The sequence below is a fragment of the Lissotriton vulgaris genome, chromosome 4_1 (assembly GCF_964263255.1).
Source record: "Lissotriton vulgaris chromosome 4_1, aLisVul1.2, whole genome shotgun sequence".
NCBI classification, from domain to species: Eukaryota; Metazoa; Chordata; class Amphibia; order Caudata; family Salamandridae; genus Lissotriton; species Lissotriton vulgaris.
Genome location: NC_141691.1, coordinates 146,530,590 through 146,543,746, shown reverse-complemented (window position 1 = coordinate 146,543,746; position 13,157 = coordinate 146,530,590). Strand labels below are relative to the sequence as shown.

The 13,157-nt window shown below is 38.6% G+C and overlaps 1 protein-coding gene across 1 annotated transcript in view; it reads left to right on the top strand.

The window, feature by feature from the left end:
- ATRX (ATRX chromatin remodeler) overlaps positions 1–9,900 on the top strand; it is a 1,771,102-nt gene extending 1,761,202 nt beyond the window's left edge. Inside the window, exons 35-36 of the mRNA XM_086918408.1 lie at positions 1,066–4,764; positions 7,713–9,900. Coding sequence (XP_086774534.1) covers positions 1,066–1,329 — 264 coding nt within the window. The 3' untranslated portion in view covers positions 1,330–4,764; positions 7,713–9,900. The remainder of the gene's footprint in view (positions 1–1,065; positions 4,765–7,712) is intronic.
- Positions 9,901–13,157: the final 3,257 nt, after the last annotated feature.

Here is a 13,157-nt window from a genome sequence, read left to right as displayed (position 1 = left end):
TGCTACTCTTTGGCTCGGAAGGAGCCTCCTGTTGGGCTGAGGGCCCATTCCACTCGGGCCACGGCGGCTACTACTGCCCTGGGCCGGGGAGTCCCCTTGCAGGACATTTGCCAGGCGGCTACGTGGGCCTCGCTGCACACATTTGCGAGGCACTACTGCCTGGACAGTCAAGTCCGGAGGGATGGCTTCTTTGGCCGTTCTGTCCTCCAGGACTTTCTGGTGTAGGAATGTATTGGTTCGTAGACCCTCCACCGGGGTTGGTATTGCTGGGGTATCTATTGTAAGGTAAGGAATCTAATACTAACGTGTTTCTTTCAGATGAACAAGTTACTTACCTTCGGTAACGATATATCTGTAAGAAACATTACTTAGTATTAGATTCCTTACCGACCCACCCATCCTCCCCGTTCTGCGAACTGATACCTAGGGTTAAGGACATCCCTTTCGGGGCCCTAGTTTCAATGGCACCAGTGTTGGTTCTCACATGGCTCTGCGTGTTCTGGCGCGGAAAAGCTGTGTGCAAAGAACTGACGACAGCGCGCGGAGGCGGCGTCTATATACTCCAGTGACGTCATCACGTCGCACGACGCCAACGACGTACGCGGAGCCGCAGGGGACGCCTGCAGACGACGCCTACCGATGCGCAGGGGTACTGCTACGCAAAAGTTTCCGGATCCAGACTGACGCCTGGGGATATTCTAAGGTAAGGAATCTAATACTAACTAATGTTTCTTACAGATATATCGTTACCGAAGGTAAGTAACTTGTTCGACACACTATAACATCACATGTTTATCAACTGCGTGGTCATATTTTATATATGGTGTTTCAAATCTAGTTCATGGTCGAAAGGCTTTAAAGGGCACATTTTCAGACATTGTAGTTGTTTGCATTCTAGTTCACTTAAAGTAACTACTTTGGAACCTACATGGATGAGGTTTCCTGTTTAAGTGGGGTGTTATTTTGTTCTGCATGTGGATTAAAATCAGTTTTGAGATTTCCCGCATATTGGCTAATTAAAGAAGTGGCATGTTGTGTACTTATAGTGTAACTTTATTTCCACAGTTGATCAGTTGTGTTCAGCGAATACTCATGAGCAGGCGACTGCAGCACCAGTACACCCAACAACAGCAGCAAATGGCTTTCCAGCAAGCAGCACTGAGCCGTTTCATGGGCCCCAAGCCTCCAACTATGATGATGAACCCTTCCTCATTTCAACAGATTGATATGAGAGGAATGTATCAACAGGGCATGATGCAGCCGCCTACTCTGCAGCGTGCCCCAAACTCAATGAGAAGCAAAAATCCAGGCCCTTCACAGGGAAACTAAATGTGTTTTTGCACTAAATGTTTAAAAGATTGTTAAAATCAAAGAAAGAGCTTTTATTTTTTTAGGAATCAATGGCTTAACAGAACTCAACTGTATAGTTTGGCTTGTCCCCTTCTATCTGCCAAACTGTTGCCTGTAGTAGCTATGATTTTTTTGTTTCCTTTGGTTTAAAACCATTTTAGCTCACTTGTTTCAATGATGTTATTTGTAATCTTCTTACACACCGAGTGCAGGAGATATAATGTTTTCAGTGAAAACAAGCCCTTCCGATTACAGAAGTCCTGGTGAATGCTCAAACAGTATGCCTTACTTATAGTAATCATGGAACCATCAACCAAATGAAGGCACTTAGAGAGGATGTTTTGTTCCCCACATGTAAAGTACATGCAACAGTGTACAGACTAGAGTGTTATTTCTTGCAGTGAAGAATTGTATATTGTCTTGTGTAAGTTTTTTGTGTTGGATATGCAGCTGAAAAGAGCTCCAAAGAAATCTAGAAACGTACCACAGCCTGTACTGAAGTGAAGATTAACCAAAGCTCTGCACCGCACAAATCTACTGTTTTTATTAGAGGGGTCAGTGACCTAAAGATCTTCCCAGTTTTTCCAGTGCTTTGAACACAAACCTTTATTTATATCTCTGACATCCAATAATTCCATAAACATATATTTGATAAATACATCAGACCATCTCATAAGCAATGAGAATCCAATATCTTCTAGGGTGTTGTTCATAACAAAGTATCATAAAAGCAAACTACTGTTAGCTGCCTACTTATACATTGAAGCAAATGGAACACTGATATAAAAGCGAATAAACCAAGAAATCAAACTCCATAACATTAAATCAGATAGTTGTAGCAATTGGCACATTAAATCAGATAGTTGTAGCAATTGGCACGCGTGGGCGAGGTAGTGGGATCATTTAACAGCTTCTTCAACTTAAGTGACACCTTTGTTTCTCTAATCTTTTTTGAAAATGGCATCTTAATTCAGATATGGACATTCATTACCAGTTATTGAAACAAACCTTTATGCCAGATGGCTAAAATAAATATTGCTACTGTAGAAGTACTCTTGGCAGACCTAAGTGTTTTTTCTAATACCCTACAATAGGCTCATTTCCAGGGCAGTTCTACAACACAATGCTTTACATCAACCAATTATAGAAAATTCCTTTATTTTTTAATAAGCAAAGTTTTTTATTTAGGTAACATTTTAAAATATTTTTGGTTGTTGTAAAGCGTGTTGTGGAACTGCCCTGGTAATGAGCCTGTTGGGGGCCATTAGAAAAGAAAATTAGGTCTGACAAGAGTACTTCTACAGTAACTGTGTTCCTTCCTCCTCACTCTTGGACCTCAAAGTACAGATAGGGGGCACCTTTCTTGATATGTTAAAATAAATATTGGATCATTTTGTAAAGGTCTTCAACATCGTCGCTATGTTTCTTGGTGTGTAAAAAGACCTTGTGTGGGTGCTGTATGGGGCCAGTGATATTTTAATGGTTGTGCTTTGTTTGATCCACTCAGCAGTCTGTTTTTATTCTGTATTTGCATCAGAGCCTACAAGTATAGAGACTATGAGGTTGACTTATCCTAGTTAGGTTGGTCAACATATCCAAAGGTGGCAATGTGTTTTTTAATAGCAACGGTGAAACTAAAACCACTGAACTATTTCTAAATAGAAAGCTTTAGCAGCAGAAAAGGTGTCTTAGTTTCCCTCATATAGAAATCACCTGGGTCATTATACCAGAGGATTTAATAATTGTAAGATGCCTTATCCAATCCCTGTTCTTATTTTAGTAGATGAGGCTGCTGCCTTATTATGTATGTCACTGTTGTGAAGCATTACAGATTGTAGTAGGTGATGGTTAATGTGAATATCGAGTATCATTTCAGTCCCCATTAAATCAAACCTATAATTTTACATAAAGTATGGTAAAGGGAGTGCATACGACCCTTTTATCCAACAATTCTGTAAGAGATTGTTTAAAAAATATTTTAGAGGGACTGAGGTTCCCTGTGGAGCCCTCAAAGTACTTCATTGAAATGCTTTCCATTACCATTTTAAATTGTGGATTTATGGCATCTTAACTAGCTGGTCAAAACAGCACAATGTCAGATGTCAATGAGGTTGCATTTGTCCATTTTAAAGTGAATCACGCCGAGCAAAATATGACTTTCTTGCAAAAGCAGCTTCTAAATTGTTCTTCCAAAAGTAATCATTTGTGGTGTAGAAATGTGCCTGTCTTTTATTATATATAAACTATGTACACTGCAACAACGACAAATAGCATAGCTAACTAAAGGGCTTAATTTAACATCCTGTTGAGCAGTAGATTATAGATTTGTTCCTAAACATTTGTGATGGTCATCTTTATTAAAGTTGCATCATTCTTGTTATTGCTCAAAATTGTGTCAAAACAGGACAATAAGCTCTGCGGCCATTTAATTTTTCAAAACAGATGTAAGAATGAAAACGTTTCACATACAAAGTTCACAACAGATGAGAAAAAAGCTAGTGGGCAATTCCATAAGCAAATGTCACAAGAGCTACCTTTGAAGTTGGAAATTCCCTTAATCAATTCAGTTTTTAGTAACAGTTCAGATGGTGAACAGTGAATTCTCCAAAACGGTAACAGTGAAGGAATACTTGGAAGTTAGGTTTGAATAATAACCCAAAGTGGGTTGTCTATGTAAACTCTGTTGTTCTCTTTACGCTGCTTGGAAGACTGGTGCATTGAGTGGAGTCACATTTTTGCGGATTGTGCTGTATTGGTTAGCATTTACTTTTATTGTGATGTAACCAGACTCCCTCAGTCTGTACGATGCAAAGCATGCCACACAGTGCTCAGAGATGAACATTTTGTCATGTTGAGGAAGTAAAAGTAAAGGTATATTCAACAGTCACCCCTGACTGTTGAGAGGGGGTTTGAATTTATGTACCTTTTTTCTTGATTAGATTAAAGATTTATGGGGTGAGGGCTATAAATGTACACATGAAGTGTAAAATGCTTGCTAAGAAGTCCACATCCATACCATGGCACACATATTTACACTGAACTAACCAATGCTTTTTAGTTATGCTAAGTTACTCTTATAAGACTCAGTCTTATAAGACTATTTTAATATAAATAGTTATTTCATTATTTCTCTACCTCTCTTCCTTGCAAACCATCTCTTGAAAAATAAAAGACAAGTAAGCACAGACCTAAGTGAGATTACTTACAGAATCGCACGTTGAGTGGGCACACCTGTCGGCACTGCCTAGATTTTGTATGCTTAATGCCTTCATCACAGTAAGCTGTCTAGGAGGTTTTCTAGATTTTATGAAGGATTACAATTTGTCGCTTTTCATGCAGCTTATATTGTTTGTCAACTAGAATATCTTTTAAAATTTTACAGTTTTATGTCCTGTGCATCCATAGATTTTCTGAGTGAGCTTAAATGAACGTTTTCTTCATGCTTACTTTTATAATAAGTTAATTGCTGACACTATATTGCCTTTTATTCTGTTTAAAAAGAGCTCAGACCTAAAGATCTTCCCAGTTTTTCCAGTGCTTTGAACACAAACCTTTATTTATATCTCTGACATCCAATAATTCCATAAACATATATTTGATAAATACATCAGACCATCTCATAAGCAATGAGAATCCAATATCTTCTAGGGTGTTGTTCATAACAAAGTATCATAAAAGCAAACTACTGTTAGCTGCCTACTTATACATTGAAGCAAATGGAACACTGATATAAAAGCGAATAAACCAAGAAATCAAACTCCATAACATTAAATCAGATAGTTGTAGCAATTGGCACATTAAATCAGATAGTTGTAGCAATTGGCACGCGTGGGCGAGGTAGTGGGATCATTTAACAGCTTCTTCAACTTAAGTGACACCTTTGTTTCTCTAATCTTTTTTGAAAATGGCATCTTAATTCAGATATGGACATTCATTACCAGTTATTGAAACAAACCTTTATGCCAGATGGCTAAAATAAATATTGCTACTGTAGAAGTACTCTTGGCAGACCTAAGTGTTTTTTCTAATACCCTACAATAGGCTCATTTCCAGGGCAGTTCTACAACACAATGCTTTACATCAACCAATTATAGAAAATTCCTTTATTTTTTAATAAGCAAAGTTTTTTATTTAGGTAACATTTTAAAATATTTTTGGTTGTTGTAAAGCGTGTTGTGGAACTGCCCTGGTAATGAGCCTGTTGGGGGCCATTAGAAAAGAAAATTAGGTCTGACAAGAGTACTTCTACAGTAACTGTGTTCCTTCCTCCTCACTCTTGGACCTCAAAGTACAGATAGGGGGCACCTTTCTTGATATGTTAAAATAAATATTGGATCATTTTGTAAAGGTCTTCAACATCGTCGCTATGTTTCTTGGTGTGTAAAAAGACCTTGTGTGGGTGCTGTATGGGGCCAGTGATATTTTAATGGTTGTGCTTTGTTTGATCCACTCAGCAGTCTGTTTTTATTCTGTATTTGCATCAGAGCCTACAAGTATAGAGACTATGAGGTTGACTTATCCTAGTTAGGTTGGTCAACATATCCAAAGGTGGCAATGTGTTTTTTAATAGCAACGGTGAAACTAAAACCACTGAACTATTTCTAAATAGAAAGCTTTAGCAGCAGAAAAGGTGTCTTAGTTTCCCTCATATAGAAATCACCTGGGTCATTATACCAGAGGATTTAATAATTGTAAGATGCCTTATCCAATCCCTGTTCTTATTTTAGTAGATGAGGCTGCTGCCTTATTATGTATGTCACTGTTGTGAAGCATTACAGATTGTAGTAGGTGATGGTTAATGTGAATATCGAGTATCATTTCAGTCCCCATTAAATCAAACCTATAATTTTACATAAAGTATGGTAAAGGGAGTGCATACGACCCTTTTATCCAACAATTCTGTAAGAGATTGTTTAAAAAATATTTTAGAGGGACTGAGGTTCCCTGTGGAGCCCTCAAAGTACTTCATTGAAATGCTTTCCATTACCATTTTAAATTGTGGATTTATGGCATCTTAACTAGCTGGTCAAAACAGCACAATGTCAGATGTCAATGAGGTTGCATTTGTCCATTTTAAAGTGAATCACGCCGAGCAAAATATGACTTTCTTGCAAAAGCAGCTTCTAAATTGTTCTTCCAAAAGTAATCATTTGTGGTGTAGAAATGTGCCTGTCTTTTATTATATATAAACTATGTACACTGCAACAACGACAAATAGCATAGCTAACTAAAGGGCTTAATTTAACATCCTGTTGAGCAGTAGATTATAGATTTGTTCCTAAACATTTGTGATGGTCATCTTTATTAAAGTTGCATCATTCTTGTTATTGCTCAAAATTGTGTCAAAACAGGACAATAAGCTCTGCGGCCATTTAATTTTTCAAAACAGATGTAAGAATGAAAACGTTTCACATACAAAGTTCACAACAGATGAGAAAAAAGCTAGTGGGCAATTCCATAAGCAAATGTCACAAGAGCTACCTTTGAAGTTGGAAATTCCCTTAATCAATTCAGTTTTTAGTAACAGTTCAGATGGTGAACAGTGAATTCTCCAAAACGGTAACAGTGAAGGAATACTTGGAAGTTAGGTTTGAATAATAACCCAAAGTGGGTTGTCTATGTAAACTCTGTTGTTCTCTTTACGCTGCTTGGAAGACTGGTGCATTGAGTGGAGTCACATTTTTGCGGATTGTGCTGTATTGGTTAGCATTTACTTTTATTGTGATGTAACCAGACTCCCTCAGTCTGTACGATGCAAAGCATGCCACACAGTGCTCAGAGATGAACATTTTGTCATGTTGAGGAAGTAAAAGTAAAGGTATATTCAACAGTCACCCCTGACTGTTGAGAGGGGGTTTGAATTTATGTACCTTTTTTCTTGATTAGATTAAAGATTTATGGGGTGAGGGCTATAAATGTACACATGAAGTGTAAAATGCTTGCTAAGAAGTCCACATCCATACCATGGCACACATATTTACACTGAACTAACCAATGCTTTTTAGTTATGCTAAGTTACTCTTATAAGACTCAGTCTTATAAGACTATTTTAATATAAATAGTTATTTCATTATTTCTCTACCTCTCTTCCTTGCAAACCATCTCTTGAAAAATAAAAGACAAGTAAGCACAGACCTAAGTGAGATTACTTACAGAATCGCACGTTGAGTGGGCACACCTGTCGGCACTGCCTAGATTTTGTATGCTTAATGCCTTCATCACAGTAAGCTGTCTAGGAGGTTTTCTAGATTTTATGAAGGATTACAATTTGTCGCTTTTCATGCAGCTTATATTGTTTGTCAACTAGAATATCTTTTAAAATTTTACAGTTTTATGTCCTGTGCATCCATAGATTTTCTGAGTGAGCTTAAATGAACGTTTTCTTCATGCTTACTTTTATAATAAGTTAATTGCTGACACTATATTGCCTTTTATTCTGTTTAAAAAGAGCTCAGGTTTTTAGTAATGGCCTGGTGCTGTCCAAGTAGGCTTTAAAATATGGTCTGTATATCAGTGATGGGTTTAATATATCATGATTAAATTGGCTACTGAGTTTACTTTTTATGCGGTTAATATTTATGTACATTGCTCTGTTTGATTCCTGTGTGTTGGTAAAAGGACTTTTAAAAACGTGGGCAAACCTCTCTGCAGGACATGTACTTCCATGTTTAGGTTTCCTATACGTAAAATACTGATGCTCTTTCCTTCTCTGATCTTCTACCATAGACTTTGTGGGTGCTTGATTTAGCATCAGAGTTCTTTCTAGGAATTGATTTCTCAAACGATGACATACTGTTCTAACTAGCTATTTCAGACTGCCCTGGAGAAAAGATGTTGGGACCCCGTGGCTGAAACAATCAAAATGTTTCTTTTTTGTAGTTTCAGACTTAAAAAATATATACGAACACTGAATAAAGTGCAATATTCTTGAATAGATTTCTGTGTAAACTATTTGTCTTAATTGAGGATTTCAGAAGAATATACTTGTTCCTGGGTGCCGCTACAGTTTCTTTTTACACAAAACTAGTGATATAAATGATTTATGACTTAGCCTACATACATTTCGTTACTCTTTCTGCTGTCTTACAACATATATAGTATTACAGTTAAGAACTGATGCTTGAGTTGGTTATTTTTTAATATAAACAACTAGCATATACATTGCTTATATTCCTGCATACGTGGACACGTTTGAACAGTTTTGAGGAGTCCTGCACAAATTGTGAAATGCCTAATTTTATAAAGATCTGAAACTATTTTTTTCATATTTGTAAAAAAAAAAATTGAAATACTTTTTTTCAAAGTTGAACAGTGATAAAAGTCCTTGATGGTTAAAACTCACAGTAATGTTCATCCTCTTTATAGACAATATTAGTAATTCGCCATGAAGCTTATTATAGTCCAATTTTGTAAAGAGTGCTTCATTTTACAGTGACATATTTATTAACACAGACCGTAACACGTTATTTAAGACATGATTCTATTTTAAAAACAGTTAAGATTGCTGCACGGTATGCTGTAGAATTGAGGTTTACTCTTAAAGCTACAGTAGTTTGTGGACTACGCCACCTTTAGGATTGTTTCCTTTTTTCTGTGTGGCACAATCTACATAATATTAATGATTATCTAGCAGGATGTTGCATTGCTTTGCTGTTGATGGACAAATTAAAGATCTTTTAGTTTAAGAAATAAGTTATGGCTCTAGTTGACTGTACAGGCAATTGAAGACCATGCATAGTCTTGAATGCAACAATTACATTTGGGAGTGCCATTAAATATATTTAAAAATTAAATTTTCCCTTTACCACTGATCAGCATTTGGAACCGTTCATAATAATGTGAGTAAAACCCATTCTGAAATCTAGATATAAACATTAATGGCACATTTACACTATGAAAGTAGGAGACATGAGAAATATGCATTGTGAAAAAAACTTTGTATCACTTACTTTTCTCTTCTCGTTAGGTCTCTTACCTGCAATCTGTATTAGTCCAACTTTTAAAATAATTTTGAGACAATTGCATCAGAGAGGCATAACATGTTTTTATATTTGTTTAGTTTAAAATTATTGCAATGGCTCATACTGACAATAAAAATGATGCTTGTACAGCAATTTTGCTTGCCAAGTGCTCCATTTTGTAACCTTTTGATTGATTTGTTGAGAAATTTATTTGCTTACTATTGTGATATTGTATATGTTCTGTCCCGGATGTATAGTAATGTGTCCGTACATCAACCAGCTTTGGCTTTTGAAATTATACGGCTGTGAATACTTTCCTCTATTTCTATTAGACTGCTTTTCAGTAATGTATTTACTATATGAAGTACTGTTGAAAAGATGTCACCCTCCCTTCACCCCAAAGGATGTTTTGTAAAATATATATATATATATAAGGACTGGAATTGTGTTTTTAAAAAAAAACAAGAATTCACGTATGGCTATATACATATATACCATCTGTGTTTTCACCATTCAAAGTGCTGTTTAGTAGTTTCAACTTGAAATATTTAATATCTCATTTAATAAAGTGACCAAAACAGATAATGTACCTTGTATTATGTGTTCTATATTTTTATCGCTTTACAAACCAATTTAAAACCTCTTTGTAGTTGTCAATATCTTTCTGATTAGTGTGAAAATTTCTAATTTAGGAATACTTTTGTTCACTTCTGGATATTTTCATATTTCAAAGTGTTTTAATGTTTTTGCTGTGCTGTTTTGTTAGTGGATACTTCTAAGTGTGGTATGTGATCATTGATGTGTTAGTGTGACTAAATACAATTGTTTGGAGTGTCTAGGTTGAATAGGACATACATAACATAGCCCCATGCAACAGTGTTGTAAACCCTATCCAATTTAGGGATCATGTATCTGAGTATAAGGGGGTAATAGCTGTACATAACTATTTCATAAAAACTAAGCAAGTAAATCACCCCAGTGTGAACCTGAAGCTGTTCTTTGTTACTGTAGTGTAGTTCCTACCAATCTGTAGGACCTGCCCATTATTCAGACTACATAAAGTAAGGGTTTAGTGTCAGGACTGATTCCAGACATTCCTGCAGAATATGTTGGTCTACAGACCAGCTAGCTCACAGTGCCACCGCAAGCCCTCACTAACCTACCAGTGCGCGAACAGTTTCTGGCATCCACTGAACATGACAACCCTGATTCCTCAGAAATCATGGAAACAGTACCGAACCTTTTGCTCAGTCACTCGTGCTCACTTATTCTCAGAGAAATTTGCAAAGAATACACAGTGGGACGTTTTTAATAATGTTTATTGAACCAACGTTGTTATTGCACAAAATACCTGTGCTGCAATGATTAGTAGACAGAAGTAGATAAACGTGATTACAAGCACCAACAACGTAAATAGTAGATATAATCGTATCCTTGTGCTGAACAATTGTGTATATGCAGCCATATAAACAAAACAGTAACTTAGGGTACTTCTACTAGCAAACTCAAGGCTAAGTGTACCTAGAGTATGTGTAGGTGTAGAGCCAAGAATCCCCCCCCCCCCTCCCCAAAAGGGACGATCCAACCCCATTACCTTATGGCAGTGGTTCCCAATCTGTGCGCCACTGCTCCTTGGTGCGTCTTCCAGACTAGCCAGGGGCGCCGCGCTCCTAAGGTTTCAGAATTTCGATTTCAAGCCATAGATTGCCGGTAACATCACAGAAATGGTAGTTATTTGGTAAAAACATGAAACCACTTTATCCACCAGATGGCAGCAGAACACTCTTTATTAAGAGCGCATAACTGAATACTTTAACTTTCTCAAAAGCTACATCGTGTTCCTTCAACCAAATGAAAGACACACCTTTCCTAAGAAGTTGTCTCAAAGGCTCTACAACAATATTATAGGTAAGCATATTATTTATTAACTACTTCGCCGCGACACAAATTTTGGTGAGGGGTGAGCGCAGCGCTTCCGTGCTCGTGAGGGAACCACGCCGTCCTGAGAACACGCCGCCAGTGGCTCATGACTGCGTGGTTCCGTCGTGCGCACGTAAGGGGTTATCCGTTATTGTTATTTGTAAGTGGTGCTTACTTATTCTTACTTGTGTTATTGAGAGCGTGTTCTCCTGTTCTTTATTCTGGAGTGTTGGGAGGCTGTAGATGGCTGGAACAGACAGTTGGTGGAGCTGGTTGTTTTAGAAGGCATATTCAGTTTGGCGTCCCTACCTGTTTAAATGCTTAAATTCATGTTACCTCATTTGTGTGGCTTCATTTCTTCCAACACCCACACAATGTTTGTGGTAACCTGTGGTGCATATTTGGCTTCCTGAAGTTATAAAGTACATCTTCCTAAAGTATATTAATTCATTTTTCTTCTTATAAAAGAATTTACATTTATTGTGTGTGATAGATGTCCCAGCTGAACTAGGTGTTCCATCCCATTCTAAACTACAGGAGTACCCCATGACTGTTAGGCATGTCATGGGGTACATGACCCAACTTTATCCCAATTATTTTCATGGACAAAAGTGTAAGTACTCCTGAGGTCATCCACCCGCCAAAGAAATTAGCATAATAGGGAGCCATGGCCAATAAGCCAAGGGGGCCGTGGGTTGAAAAAGTTTGGGAACCACTGCCTTAAGGGATAGAATGAAGGACCCTGTCTTGGTCACAAACTGGACACCCCTCATGAGATGTCCGGTTACTGCGGGTTATTTCTCAGCATGCAAGGACCCTTGTGTAAGTGAAAGTACCTCCTCTCCCAATCTATCCTCTGAGAACCTAGGAATACTTGCAGCTGCCAGAATTTCCTTCCCTAGGACCCCCATTGCAGGAGTGTAGGAAGCTGGGTCTCTGTTGCAGTAACACCCCCCCACCCACCCACTTTTTGCCAGACTACTGATGCACCGTATCTTGATTCCTAGGGACTGTGTTCTTTTCTCAAGCTGTCCCTTGTACCCCACAATTGGCACCTCTCTGGCCACGTCAGTCCCTTGTAAAAGGTACTATGGGTACCAAGAGCACTGTAGCCAGGGAAGGCCTCTAAGAGCTGCTGCACGTATTGTGCCATGCTTAGAGGCCCTGACCCTTAACATGCAGGTTGGAGGCTGTGTGTTATGGTGCAGAACAAAGTGAAGTCGACATGGCACACATCCGTGTGCCATGCCTACAACCCACTGCCCTGGCATTGGTCAGCCACCCCTCTAGTTGTTGTGAGGTTACATGTGTATGAGCCCTGAAACCCTACAGTGTCTAGATCAATTCTTAGACCGGGTAAGTGCAGTAATGCCATTAAGAGTATATGGTGCTGGGAGTTTGTCATTACGAACTCCCCAGCGCCATAATGGCTTTATTAAAAACTGGAAAGTTTGGTATCAAACTTCACAGCACATTAAACCCACACTGATGCCAGGGTGGGATTTAATGAGAAATGCACCCAGAGGGCATCTTAGAGATGACCCCTGAAAAACGACCATCCTCTGGTGCGTTCCCTGACTGGTGCACACCAGCTTGCCACCACGATACATGTTTCTGGACCCCTTGGGTGGGAGCCTTGGCTCCCTGAGCCCAGAAACAAAGCCTTTCCTCTGCAGAGTTGGTCACACCACCAAACCAGGAAGAGCCATCTGTGGCAGGGGTGCCTTAAAGGCACCCCTGCCACAGGCCTTGCCGTCTTTGTATCATGGCCCCCAGCCATTCCTGCTATAAGGAGCAGGCCCCTTCCTGTTTCCCCTCCTTTTCGGTGGGAAGACATGCGGGAAAAATTACCACAGCCCAGAAGGTGTTCCCACCTCTGCCAACTCCACCCCTCAGGTGGGGGAGGCGAGGTAAAACCCACTCATC